Here is a 15,414-nt window from a genome sequence, read left to right as displayed (position 1 = left end):
TGATTTTTTTTTTATTTTTCACACTTTTGAAACAAACATTTTTTAATTTTTTATTTATATTCTTAAAAAATAAAAAAAATAAACAACATTATTTTTTTAAATATAAGCAAAAATTTATTTTTAAAGATTACATATATAATGCACTTATCGATAGGAACTTTTATACATATATATACACTAATTTATGATTTTCATAGGTTCATGTATAATAATTGTATGTATCTGTTAAATCTCAAATGAGTAACAATGAATAATATTTATAACAAATAAAAAAATAAGTGAACATGTTTTAATTATATAAAAATGTAAATTATAATTATATAATTTTCATGTCATTTTATAGATTTTGTTTGTTGTGTAGAAATAAATTTTTATCTTTATTTAAAAAAGTAAAAATTGTGTTTATTTTCTATTTCTATTTTTTAAGAGTGTAAATAAAGAAATTAAAAAATGTTCGCTCAAAAGTGTGAAAAAATAAAAAAATAACATTTTCATATATTATATATAATATTTTAAATAAAATACATGTTTACAAATATTTAGATAAAAAAATTGTATTATACAATAACGTGTTTTAACAAAATTAACTATTACCATGTTTTTTAATTTTTTTTAGAATAAACTAATTATTTTTTAGTAATATAAATGTAATTAAAAATAGTACTATATAATAATTAATCTTAATGAATAAAAAATATTTTTGTATGTATTTATATATTTTATATTTATTTATTTTAAAGTAAAAGATTGTATTTATTATTTTTAAAATATTCTATATTAAAATATATTTATGTATGTATATATTAATATATTCTATATTTATAAAGTCAATTAATACTCTTCTTTCATAATATCTTTTAATTTTTATATAGTAAAATCTAATGGTTCATAAAAGATGGCGTATTTAATGCACACAAAATAGTTGGACTTATTTTAGACATATGATCATATTTGCATATCGAAAATGTTTGGTAACCAAAGAAAATCGAACAGCCATAACTTGTCTTATTTAGCATTCATTAATTGTTGCGACAATTAATTAATGCTAAATAAGGCAAGTTCTGGCTGTTTTTTTTTTTGTCTACCTAGTATTACTCTTTGCATATAATTATTCCGGTATTCTCATTATATATAGTAAGTATATAGAAATATAGACATAGATATTCTCATATATATAGTATAGATATAGATTATTATTATTATTATTATTTGGTAGAAAACTAGAAATGTAGCTGTTTTTTTTTTTTTTGTGTTTTTTGGATACACAAACCATGTAGATTTTGTTTTTGTATCCAAACTATGTAGATTATGTTTTTGGGTTTTTTTGTCATGATTATTTTTTATTCCTATTAATGGTTCCATTTTGCTGAACTAAGGTAATTCGAGCCGGGTTGGCCTAAACCCGGCCCAGCATGATCAAACTTAGCAAAACCCTAATGCCCCATATGATACCCTGCCTCCCCCGACTCTCCGCTCTCGTGTTGAGCAGAAGAAGAAGAAGAAGAAAGAAAGAAAAAACAGAGAGAGAATGGGCCGCGTGAGAACCAAGACAGTGAAGAAATCTTCACGCCAAGTGATTGAGAGGTACTACTCTCGCATGACTCTTGACTTCCACACCAACAAGAAGGTTCTAGAAGAAGTTGCCCTCATCCCTTCCAAGAGGCTCCGCAACAAGATCGCAGGCTTCTCCACTCACCTCATGAAGCGGATCCAGAAGGGACCCGTCAGAGGCATCTCCCTCAAGCTTCAAGAGGAGGAGAGGGAGCGTCGCATGGACTTCGTTCCTGATGTGTCCGCCATTGACACTCAACACATCGAGGTCGACAAGGAAACCATTGACATGCTTCAGTCTCTAGGTATGTCTGACATCCCTGGAATCACTCAGGTCGATCCCGTTCCTGTTCAGCAGATCCCGTTTGGTCGCCCTGGCGCTGGATTCGGTGGTGCTCAGAGGAGGTACTGAGAAAACAGACAGTTTTTCTCTGTTTTGGAATTGTATTATCGATATTAGGGTTTTTAATTTGGGGGAAAAGTAATGTTATCTTATGTTTGAACTTAATACTGGTTTAGTGGAACTGAAGAATTTCTGCGAATTAGGTTTTTGAGGATAAATTTGTGTGGCTTGATTTTAGTTAAGATTTGTTATGAACTTATAATTAGAGGCAATATATTGGTGAAATTGTGATGAAACTGAAATATATGCCGATTAGGTTTTGTTACTTAAATTTGTGCATGCTTCACGAATTTTGTGGGGTGTGTTATGCTTGAAACTTATCATTGGTGGATGTTGTGATGCCAAACTTAAAGTATAATAATTTTGTTCAAACTACAAGAGGGTTATTCTTTGTGACGTTTTGCTGGAAACTTAGTGGAATCATAATAGGTTGAGTTCCATTAATCGTGGTTTAGTGTTTAATTCGTTCATAATTGATATACAGCTGGTCAAGTAGCTGCACGGTTCGAACGAATACTCCGCATTTGCGTTAAAAGTCTGAACACGATTTCCAAGAAAAAGTAATCATGTTTGGTCAATCAAACGAGATCGAGATGACTTGCAACATATATGATTATCAATTGTTTAGAGCACAAAAGCTAATCTGTGCATCAATGTGATTTCACGTTATAGCAAATTTTGGTAATCTAAACACAATCTTTTGCGTTTGCTATGAGTGTTTTCAAAGATGTTATTAGGGCAATTTACCCATTTAAATAAACAGGTAACCAATATTACTAGATTACACATATGCAAACTGGATACTGAAATGTATTTTTTTCCAAAATTATGTAAACTGCGATAGGTATTGTGGTTTACAATATGAACGTAATCTGTTACAGGAGTGCCGCGGATTACGTTGGCGTTAAACCATCACATAAACCGTTACAGGAGTGTCGCGGTTTATGTGTGTTTGTGATACGTGCATAAACCGCTACAGGGAGTGAGTTATTTGAAGAGAGTCATTTTCATACTTTTACAAATGGATAGAGAGGAAAGTTTGATGATTCTAGTCCACTGTTCTGGTAAAATTAAAAAAAGTAACAGGCATGGTGTTAAGTTCACGGATAAAGAACCGCTGAGCATTTTTATCCATTTGACTGATACTTTGTCGGATCTGAAGAGGAACATATTGCAGAAGGCAGGGTTAGCTGGGGCCAAGTCGGTGAATAAGGTGTTCTACAAGATTCCGATGGCGGTCGTGTCGAGTGGTGTGCAGTATGAAACATTTGCATAGGGTCAGATGAAGACATGGGGTTGTTGTTTCATTGTTGGCAGAGTTTTTCGGAGGTGAGAATACACGAGTTGTTTGCCAAGTTGGAAGACCGAGTGGACAGTTCCTGGGCTTTAGCGCCAAATCCTCAGTCGACGACGGTGGGGGGTGCTTCTACTTTGATGCCTGTCGTTGCACCCAGGTGTCTCCTACCTGCACCTCCACCTGTTCTAGCACCGGCAGATAGGTCTCCTAGTTTGATTACTGGTCTTGTTGGGAGTGGTGAGCCGGATCACTATGAGGACGCGATGCGGGACTATGATTCGGACGATGAGCCCGATCACATATCAGGGGATAGTGAGGACGAGACTCCAGTGCCCCCACTTGCACCTCAGGGGCCATCCAGTTCTGGGTCGCACCAACAACCGCCGCATTTCTCGACGCTCAATCTGGAAGCAGTGAGCCAACAACCAGATGATCGACACACCTTCGGCTACCAAGGATTACACGAGGGCAATGCTTCTGCCAAATTTGTGATTGGTCAATCTTTCCAGACTAAGGAGGAAGCTGTGATGAGTGTTAAGGATTATAGCATTCGTCGTGGAGTTCAGTATCGGGTTATGGAATCTGATCATCTGAAGTATGTTGGGAGATGCAAGGAGTTTGGAAATGGCTATTGCCCAAGATGGAAACTCCAATAAATTGCCAGTTGCGTTTGCACTTGTTGAGGGGGAGAATGCTGAGTCGTGGGCTTTTTTCTTATCCCACTTGCGTCAACATGTGACCCCACAGGAAGGGATTCTGGTGATTTCTGACAGACACAACGGCATTAAGGCTGCACTGGAGGCACCGGACAGTGGTTGGAAACCGCCTCATACATATCGAGCGTATTGCATTCGACACGTTGCAGCCAATTTTGCTCTCAATTTCATGGGTTAGGATGCGAGGCGGATGCTCGTGAATGCGGCGTATGCGAAGACTGAAGCCGAGTTTGACTACTGGTTTGATATTATGAGGATTGAGAATCCGGGCATGTGTGAATGGGCCAACCGGCTGGAGTACGATAAGTGGACCCAACACCAGGATGGAGGCAGATGGTTCGGCCACATGACGACGAACATATCCGAGTGTGTTAACTCTGTACTGAAGGGGACACGGAATCTTCCGGTAACTGCACTTGTGAAATCCACATATGGGAGATTAGCAGAGCTTTTTGTTATCTGAGGACAAACAGCAGAGGCACAGTTGGGATCAGGCCAACGGTTTTGCCAGGCCCTGGTCAAGGCGATTGAGCGCAACCTGAAAGATGCGAGGTGCTTCACGGTTACTCTGTTCGACAGACATCAGTCTGAGTATACCATGGCTGAGACGACTCCTACGGGAACTTCTCGCTTGGGACGTATCGGGTTTCCCTCAGAAATCGCACTTGTGAATGCAGGTACTTTCAAGCTCTCCATTACCCTTGCTGCCATGCGATTGCATGCTGTGCTCAGTTCCGGTTAGACTAGGCTACGTACGTCCATGAGGTTTATACCATGAGTAAGGTGTTCAGCGTATACCGGATGGGATTTTTGCCACCTATTCCGGAGGGTCTCTGGCCACCATACGCCGGTCCTACTATCATCCCTGATCCTAACATAAGACGTGCCAGAGAAGGGCGACCAAGGTCAACAAGAATTCGTAACACCATGGATGAGGCTGATACTGGTTGGCCGAAGCGATGTGGGCTATGCAGACAGACAGGACACACTCGTAGGACTTGCCCTCAGCGAGGATCCGCCTCCAGTGCCGAGGCATAGTTGTCTTTAGGTCGTCAGGATTAAGTTGCATTTTTCTCTCCTTGTTTGTGTTCTTCTTTTGTTTTAGTCGTGTTTACTGTTAAGTGAAGTTGTAGTTGTTTATCGATTCTCTATGTACTAATGATTCTCTCTGGGTTCAAATTCTCTCTAGTTTGCATAATGTGTATTCTGGTAATATTGGTTCCTTGTTTATTTAAATGGGTAAATTGCCCATGTTATTAGTATAGCAAATGACTTTCATTGTTTTTACGAGTGAATACCCGATTCGGCTCCTTATAATTTTTTTGAATGACTACGAAGTTTTCAAACAAAAATATCTTTTTTGGTTTTTAATTTTTAACTTTGTGAGGTTGGATAGTCTTTGTTTTAATAATCTCTCTTCAAAATATATTTATGTGACATATTAATTATTAATATATCTTTTATTTAATTTTTATAAGTAAAAGTAATTTAAAAATTACTAATATTTTTTAGTTTTATACAGTAAATTTAGTTAATGTATTTAAAAAAGATAATAAAACTAAACAGTTTTGATAATTATCCTTAAAAGACAAGGAGATTTCCAACAAAAAAAAAAAGAATTAGTTAATCCTAATTGGTTTGTAATGGATAAATTAACAGTTTAACATGCCATGCAGGTTTATTCTGTTAATACAAATAAAAAATATTAACAGAGGGACTAAAGATCAGGGCTGAAAAAAGCATTTTTCTGTTGAGGTCTCATTGTCTTTCAAAATAATTGTCAGGGACCGTGTGTGATTTTTTCTTTTTTTTATTTTATCTAGTATGTGGGGGTGGAGGGGGGTGGAGGGGATAATTCTTTACTTCTGCAAATAATTGTTTATTGTGATTTTTGAAAAATAGGGTTAGATACTCTTTAGGTACTCTGATCATGAGAGAGCAAGAGAGAGTGGGTTGGGGAAACACAAGTTGGGGTAGGTCTAGGTCGTCACGATCCAAAGTCAAAGATCCAAGGCTTTGGAACCGACAAGAGTACATCCGTTTGGAGGAGGAATCCTTTAGCATTTTTGTGGATGGGTTACCAGAAGATATATCGAAACGTGAATTGTTTGGCTTGTTTTCGTGGACAGGGCAGATCATTGACATATATCTATCAAGGAATATGAGAAATGGTGCAGTATACCTTTTTGCTTTCGTACGATACACCACAAAGGGAGGAGTGATGGGTTGAAAAATGCCAATTAAGAATTTCTGATAAAAATAGCGTTGCAAGTACAGTCCTAACCAACGAAATTTCTACTATCAATTTAAATTGTGTCAATTAATAATAAAAAGCCAGGAGTAGAATTCCGGGTCGTTTCCCTAAGAGTTGACACAAGATGCAAATTATTGGTTAGAATTTTCCTGAATATTTTTGAAATTGAGAACGGAAAAATAAATGGCTAGAAATTAAAGCAATAAATAAATAACAAGAGGTGATATGTATTCAAAATAAAAGGCCTTGGTCAGGGGAGAGAATTGGAGTTTCTATCCTTGTTGTCTTTCCCAAGTATAATAGTAAATGTTCATTGTTTCCACTTAGTTATTCTCTTGCAATTGAAGGAAAGTCAAGTGGGTATCACTAACTCTAGCTCACAAGTCCTAGTCACTTCATGGGAAGGACTAGAGTTGGTGAGAAATGAGTTAGCCAGCAATTCCCAATTACAAATTAATACTTGAGTATCACAACTCAAGGGTTTCCAATTAATCAACCCCCAAGCCAAGTTGGAAGATCTACTCCATTAATATGAATGCCATTTTCATAAACACATGGTGGGCGTAAATAAAAGACATGATAATTATAAGGGAGTAATTAAATCAGAATTACCACTAACAATGATTAACAATAACCAGACAAGCAATAAAAATAAACATAAAAATAATTCAATGCATTAATGAAATTCAAGAGTAACAATATCCAAACATAAATTCAATAACCAAATGGAAAAGAGCATTAAGGGAATGAAATTAAAAAAGAAAGTTATAAGAAAAATGACTCCTATTGAAGATATCAGTAACTCTCTCAAGATCCAAATCCAAGCAAAACTAAGAACATCGAAAACCCTAGAGATAGTAGGTGTTTTTTTCTTTAGAATAAAAACTAATCTAAAACTAAAGTGAAAGTGAAGTGTCCTCAGTCTCAGCTCCATCCTTGACTCTAGTATGCATTTTCGGGCTTGAATCTGGGTCCAAATCAGCCCAGAAATCGCCCCCAGCGAGTTTTGTTAAGTGCAGCACGTGATGCTCTGTCACGCGTACGTGTCGGTCACGCGTACACGTCGCTGAACCTTGCACCTGGCCACGCGTACGCATCACTAAACGACGCTCCTGGTCATGCGCACGCATCGGCCATGCATGCGCATCGCTCCTCGCTTCTCAAGTCTTCAATTTCTTGTGCTCCTTCTACTTTAACATGCTTCATGTTCATCCTTTAAGCCATTTATGCCCTGTAAACCTGAAAACACTTAACAAACACATCACATCATTGAATGGTAAAGAAGGAGAATTAAAAATTAACAATTTTAAGGCCTAGGAAACATGTTTTCAATCATAGCACAAAATTGGGAAGGAAACTTAAAAACATGCGATTTACATGAATAAGTGTGAGAATAGTTGACAAAACCCACTCAATTCAGTCCAAAATATATCATAAAATAGTGGTTTATCAAATCTCCCCACACTTAAACATTAGCATGTCCTCATGCTAAGCTCAGGTGAGACAAAGGAGTGAACGAAAAATGGTGAGACTTATGCAATGCAATTTATCTATAAGAATGCAACTACATGCTAAATGCTTCTACCTACTTGGGTAAAAGTAAACAAATTCTCCAAGACAAATATAATTGGATTCCACTAATTCAAATCACACAATAAAGGACAAGTAAACTTGTAAGAAGAAAGCTCATAAAAATCAGGAACAAAGAATCGAGCATCGAACCCTCACTGGAAGTGTATACACTCTAATCACTCTAGTGTTTAAGGGTCGATTCTCTCGGTTCTCTACTAAGCTGGCTTTCTAAGACTTGCTCTTCTTCTAACAATCAACAAAAATTTAATGCACAAATACACATATCAAGAGGTCTTTTCAAGGGTTATAATGGGGTTAGGGTCAAGGTAGGAATGTATTTGGTTAAGTGGACTAAAATCCAAATTTTTGATTAACCTAAACTTTCCACCTAGCTTAAGACATTCCATGTTATCACAATGCAAAGCCTAGCCACCCATTAAGGCATTAACTATTTTTTCACAAATCCATGAACCTTGATATCTTTTGAGTATAAATCATATGCATTAATTCACTTATTAGGCTTGGGGCATTTTGTCCCCTTTTTATTGCTTCTCTTTTTCTTTTCTTTTCCTTATTATTCATATATTTTTTTCTTTTTTTTTTTAGTGAGTTAATGCATGTGATTAATGTGCTAGATGCATGAACAAGTGCCCAAACTATTTTCACAATTTCATATAAGAATATAAAATACCCAATTTTCTAACCAAGTAATTCCCAAATCCAAATTCCCCACACTTAGTTCATATGCACACTCACTAGTCTAAACTAACCAAGGATTCAAATTAGGGACATTTATTATTTTCTGCTTAGAGTTAATGATGTGCTAAAATGATGAATAAATGGGGTAAAATAGGCTCAATATTAGGTTGCAAAGGAAAATGAGAGGGTAAGGCCATATGGATATGTGAGCTATAGTGAAACAAGGTCTCAATCACGTAAGTGCATGCATACATCAAAAAATGGAAATATAAAATCAAGCAAGACAAAGATCACAATTTTAGAGAGAACAACACACACCAAAATAAAACATTGGTTGATAACATGCAACTAATCAAATAGGTTCAAAATCTCACTGGTTTTGTGTGTTCGAGCTCTAAAACCATGTTCCAAATATAAATTCTTTCAAACAAGTTCAACACAAAGTTTTTTCAAATTAGTGAAATGCTGTAAAGCAGTGTCTTGTAAAAGAATTTATCACTTCAACCAAGTAGTACCTAAATGCAAGAAACTAACTACTCATGCAAGTTATCCTATGTAAAACAAGAAAATTAAAATATTGGTGTTGAGAGAGAGTTATTACCTTCGGGAGTCAGTTACCGACCTCCCCACACTTAATGCTTGGCAAGGTCCTCCGTGCCATCAGTGATCCGCAAGGTGGGTCTGGGATTGCCACTTCCAATATCTGGATCGGTCGCCTTGCCATCAACGGAAGTAGAGGCCGAGGTGTCAGGTTCCTCCATAGGTGGGTTAGAACACCCAATGAATTCCTTCAAGTAGTCATAGCGGCGTCTGTTGCGTCACTCCATCTGCTCAATTCTCTGGAATTGTTGGTCTACCTTCTCGATGAGCTCAAGTAACAACTGGTGGGTGGATAATGGTGGTGCATGTGGTGTCGATGATGGTGTTGCAGAGGATGAAGGGACATCAAACTACGGGTCTTCATTTCGGCCCATAGGTGATGCTGGAGGCCTAATATATTTCCCATTCGGGACATTTTCGTCATCCCTAGGAATCATGGTCTTCACATCCCCGGCCAGAGATAAAACTCCCGCCGTAGACACTAAGTCTGTGACCAATGCGGGAAAAGATAGGTTGCCCGCTATCTGCACTCGGCCCATAGCTTGTCGGATCATTCGTGGCAAGTTGAAAGGTTTCTCTGTGATGATGCACCAGACAAGAACGACCATGTTGGCAGTAAAAGTGGACACATGAGTGCTCGAAAAGATGTAGTGAGACATGATCTGTGCCTACACTCGAGCCTCCATAGTAAGGTCTTGGCGGAGATGCTCTTGGGTTGAGTCCAGTATTGCCCATAGATGCAGTCGTTTTCGGGCTGGGCGATGAATCTATGGACGAGGTTCCAGTCAAACTGGAATGTCTGGCACTCAAGCTGTGCCTCTTGATAAGCATCCAACCCATCTGAACTAGGTAAAAGATTAAGTGCTTTCTGAATAGCACCTTCTGAGATAGGGACTTGCTTTTGGTGCACAAAGACTGACTAAAGGGTAGGCGAGTGATAGTTGGCGTAGAATTCACTTACCCAAGAGAGATTAGTTTTCCGCGGCTGACTCTTTAAGAGTCCCCACTGTCTTCTTTCAATACGGGGCACCACAAAATCAACGAAGTGCTCTGGAAGAATGAGGAGGTGCTCATTGTGGTAGTTTCGCTCTACTAAGACGGGAAACATCCGCTCACAATAGCGGTTAGTGAATTTTGCGGAGTCCCAGATGAAAAATTCCTTCTCCGCTTTATCAACTCGGATGGTCCTCTTCACCCACTTAGTAGGTGGCTTGACCTTTGAAGATGGTTGTGCCTTAACCGGTGCTCTTTTAGTTCCCTTCTTCGCCGGTGTCTTGGTAGAAGCCTTCTCTTTTCCTCTCTTGATGGCCATCCTGAAAAAGGAAGAAAAAGAAGGAACATGAAACTTAGAAAAATAAACACCAGAAGTAAGAAAGTGCAAGTGATAATGTATGCCAGAGAGAAAGAAAGTATCTTAAATACATGGTAGCTACAACATGCACATAAGACATACATTAAAGCATGAAGGCATATCACTAACACTAGATATAAGAGGGGTAAAATCCTGCCAGTAAAAATAGGATGTAAGGTAATCAATCCAAGTGTATAGTAGTCCAAAAATAGAATGTCAATCGTCAAAGCACACCTTATAACACAAACATGTTAAGAAATATCAAAACAATCCACCAAATAAAATTCCAACACCAAAATAAAAATGCAAGAGGAGAAAAGAAATAAAAAGAAATTACAAATAACAAAATTAAGATGCAATTGAAAATAATTAAAATATTTGAATGCAAGAAACAAAAGAAGAATTAAAGAGTAGGCGAAAGTAAGAAAAGAAACCTTGAAAGAAGATAGAAAGGGGGAAATAAATAGGAGTAAGAATGAGAGAAGAAGGGTAGGAAGAGAAAAAGAAAAGGAAAGGAAATTGTGGCTGCCGGAGGTGATGGTCCGACGGTGGTGGTGGAAGGGGGGGGGGGGGAAGAAGAAAGATGTAAGAAGGAAGGAAGAAGAGAAAAGAATTAGGATTAGAAAAAGAAAACAGGGATTAAAGAAGAAAGGGGTCTAAGTGCCGCGCGGATTCAATTGGATTGCTGTGACACGTGCGCATCGCTTACGCGTATGCGTGGGTAAACAGAGATCTCAGTGACGCATAAGTGTCGGTCACGTGTATGCGTGATCACTTGTCGTGCTAGACGCATGATTCTAGCATAGTGCCGGCACAAGTCTTGGGTTTTTGTACCAGAGTGCGCCGAAATTACATACGACGCGTACGCGTCGCTCACATACACGCTTGAGATGATGAAATTGCTGGCGACGCGGGGCACGCGTACGCGTGGGGCACGTGTACACGTGGGGTGGGTTGTGTGCTAGGCACCCCACGCGCACAGTTCCAGCCCAACTCTCGGGAAAATGTACCGGAGAGTGCCAGCATTCCTGCGACGCGTGCGCGTCGCTGACACTTACGCATGGGATGCTTTCTCTTTTTATTTTTTATTTTTTATTTTTTTATAATACTCAGAACAAAAGGGAAACATGCTAAATTGAAAATTAACAAATACAACTAATGAAACAAACATAAGCAAATAAATAAAATAGAACTATAAAAAGAAAGATCATACCATGGTGGGCTGCCTCCCACCTAACACTTTTCTTTAACGTATTTAAGTTGGACGATCCATAGGCTTAGTCCTCTTCCTTTGCTGGATCCTTCAAGGGGAAGATCTCTAGATCCTTGTTGTTCTTCACTTTCGCACCATGATACAGCTTTAAACGGTGGCCATTAACCTTGAAGAAGGTAGGGCTTGAGGGGTGACTTAGGTGGACAACTCCATCCGGTTCCACCTTCTCCACCATGTAGGGTCCATCCCACCTTGACCTCAATTTTCCCGATATTAACCTCAACCTTGAGTTGTAGAGAAAGACTTGATCCCCAGCTCTAAACTTTCTCCTCTTGATGTTCTTATCATGCACCGCCTTCACCTTTTCTTTGTAGAGCCTTGAGTTTTCATACGCTTCTAGCCGAAGGCACTCCAATTCCTCCAGCTGTAATTTTCTCTCAATTCCATCTCCTCCCAATCCTGAGTTGCATTCCTTCACAACCCAGTAAGCTTTGTGTTCTACCTCTACCGGAAGGTGACAAGCCTTTCTGTAGACTAGGCAGAACGGACTCATACCGATGGGTGTCTTGTAAGCTGTCCGATAAGCCCATAGCATATCTCCAAGCCTAGAGCTCCAGTCCCTTCGATGAGGTTTAACAATCTTCTCGAGTATGCGCTTAATCTCTCTATTTGACACCTTAGCTTGGCCATTTGTTTGGCGATGGTAAGCCGTCGCCACCTTGTGAATGATGCCATGTTTCTTCAACAAACATGTCATTCTTCTGTTACAAAAATGAGTGCCTTGATCACTCACGATTACTCGTGGTGATCCAAAGTGAAAAATAATATTATTACTAACAAAAGAAACAACCACGTTAGCATCATCAGTACGGGTAGGAATTGCTTCCACCCACTTAGAAACATAATCAACAGCTAACAAAATATATAAGAAACCATTGGAGTTTGGAAATGGACCCATGAAGTCAATACCCCAAACATAAAAAATTTCACAAAACAACATGAGTTGTTGGGGCATTTCATCCCTCTTGGATATGTTTTCAAACCTTTGGCATTGGTGGCAAGAGTCACAGAAAATATTGGCATCCTTAAAAAGTGTGGGCCACCAAAATCCGCAGTCTAAAATTTTTCTTGCAGTTCTTTGAGAACCAAAGTGTCCACCACTCTCAGAAGAGTGGCATGCCTTTAAAATAGACTGGATTTCGGATTGTGGAACACACCTTCTAATTATTTGGTCAGCACCACATCTCCACAAATATGGGTCATCCCATATGTAATACTTAGACTCACTCTTGAGCTTGTCCTTTTGATGTTTAGAAAAATTTGGAGGAAAGGTTCGACTAACCAAGTAATTAGCTATGGGTGCATACCAAGGAACCACCTCAAATATTGCTTGCAAGCTATCAAGTGGAAATGCATCATTGATAGGAGTGGAGTCACTTTTAATATGTTTTAGGCGACTCAAGTGATCCGCCACTAAATTTTGGGAACCACTCCTATCTTTGATTTCTAAATCAAACTCTTGCAATAACAATATCCAATGGATTAACCTTGGTTTAGACTCTTTCTTAGCTAACAAGTATTTCAAAGCCGCATGGTCTGAATATACTACCACTTTTGTTCCAAGTAAATAATCCCGTAATTTATCCAAAGCAAAAACAATGGCTAACAGTTCCTTTTCAGTGGTAGTAGAATTAGACTGGGCACCATCTAAAGTTTTAGAAGCATAAGCAATAATATATGGATCCTTACCTTCGTGCTGAGCCAACGCCGCTCCTACCGCATAGTTAGATTCATCGCACATGATTTCGAATAACCTACTCCAGTCAGGCCCTCTCACAATAGGAGCTTGGATCAAGGCAATCTTCAGCTTGTCAAATGCTTCCATGCAGTCTTCACTCAAGTCAAACTCTACGTCTTTCTGCAGTAGACGGGAAAGGGATAGTGCAACCTTACTGAAGTCCTTGATAAAACGCTGGTAGAAACCTGCATGACCAAGAAAAGAATAGACTTTCCTCACAGAGGAGGGATAAGGTAACCCAGAAATAACATCAACCTTTGCAGGATCAACAGATATACTAGTATTAAAAACAACACGGCCTCAAACAATACCTTGCTTTACCATAAAATGACACTTTTCAAAATTAAGCACAAGGTTTGAACTAGCACATCTTTCTAATACTCTAGCAAGATTATCCAAACAAAGATTGAAAGAATCACCATAGACACTAAAGTCATCCATAAACACTTCCATACAATGCTCAAGAAGATCTGAGAAGATACTCATCATGCACCTTTGAACGTAGCCGATGCATTACATAAACCAAAATGCATTCTCTTATATGCATACGTTCCAAAGGGACATGTAAAAGTTGTTTTCTTCTGATCTTCTGGAGCAATATGGATCTGAAAATAACTAGTATAACCATCTAGAAAGCAATAGTGTGACTTACCTGACAGGTGATCGAGCATTTGATCGATGAAAGGTAGTGGATAGTGATCCTTGCGAGTGGCCAAGTTCAAGCGCCTGTAGTCGATGCACACTCTCCAGGAATTCTGCACCCTTGTAGTCATGAGTTCCCCATTCTCATTCTTCACTATTGTGACTCTGGACTTCTTCGAAACCACTTGTACTAGACTAACCTACTCACTATCTGAGATTGGATAGATAATATCGGCTTCAAGCAGTCGGGTCACTTCCTTCTTCACAACTTCCAGAATTGTGGGTTCAACCACCTTTGAGGTTGATGGATAGGCTTGGTTCCCTCTTCTAGAAAAATGCGGTGCTCACAAACTCGAGGACTTATACCTACTATGTCAGCCAAACTCCACCTAATATCTTTCTTGTGTCTTCTCATTACATTAAGCAGACGCTCCTCTTGTTGGGAAGTAAGCTCCTTTGCAATAATCACTGTGAGCTTCTGATTGTCTTCAAGATAAGCATACTTGAAGTGAGGTGGAAGAGGCTTAAACTCCATCTTCAGCTCATGGCTTGGCACTTAATCATTTGGAACCATTGGAAGTGGCAAGGTGTCTTTAGTATACTCAAGGGGCTTTTCCACACTTGAACCTTGAACCATGTTCTTCTTATCAACTATCTCTTGGTGAACTTTAGCCACAGTTTCATCAATAATATCACACTGGAAGATAGAGTGGTCTTCTGGTGGATGCTTCATAGCTTCATCAAGGTTGAAGCTCACTACTCTTCCATCTATCTCAAAGGAGTAGTATCCGAGAAGGCATGTAATTTAAACCGAGAGGTCTTCAAGAATAGCCTTTCAAGCAAGATAGATGATGGTCTTCCTGAGTCATTAGGGGGACATCTCTAGAATGTAGAAATCAATAGAAAAAATCAACCCCTTAATGCTCACCAAGACGTCTTCCGCTATGCCAACCACTGAGATTATGCTTTTATCTGCCAACACAAAACGGGCTGCCGACCTTCTCAATGGTGGAAGCTTCAAAGCATCATATACAGATAATGGCATAATGCTAACACATGCACCTAAGTCACACATGCAATCAACAAACTGTACACCACCTATAGTGCAAGTAACCATACACGGACCGGGATCACCACATTTCTCTGGTATAGCACCCATCAGAGCAGAAATTGAGCTACCCAAAGGAATAGTTTCTAAATCATAAATCTTTTCCTTATTCATGCACAAATCCTTTAGAAACTTAGCATACTTAGGAACCTGGCGAATAACATCAAAAAGGAAAATAGTTACCTCAACCTTTTTGAAGATATCCACCAT

The 15,414-nt window shown here is 38.8% G+C and overlaps 1 protein-coding gene across 1 annotated transcript; it reads left to right on the top strand.

The window, feature by feature from the left end:
• Positions 1 to 1,430: 1,430 nt before the first annotated feature.
• LOC112771117 (small ribosomal subunit protein eS17z) lies at positions 1,431 to 2,329 on the top strand. Its single transcript, XM_025815746.3, has one exon. The coding sequence runs from the start codon at positions 1,529 to 1,531 to the stop codon at positions 1,961 to 1,963; it is 435 nt and encodes a 144-aa protein (XP_025671531.1). The 5' UTR covers positions 1,431 to 1,528; the 3' UTR covers positions 1,964 to 2,329.
• The last annotated feature ends 13,085 nt before the right edge of the window (positions 2,330 to 15,414 follow it).

This window comes from Arachis hypogaea, chromosome 18 (assembly GCF_003086295.3).
Source record: "Arachis hypogaea cultivar Tifrunner chromosome 18, arahy.Tifrunner.gnm2.J5K5, whole genome shotgun sequence".
Lineage (NCBI taxonomy): Eukaryota > Viridiplantae > Streptophyta > Magnoliopsida > Fabales > Fabaceae > Arachis > Arachis hypogaea.
Note: the sequence above shows the minus strand (reverse complement) of the source record. Positions and strands in the feature narration are given on the sequence as shown.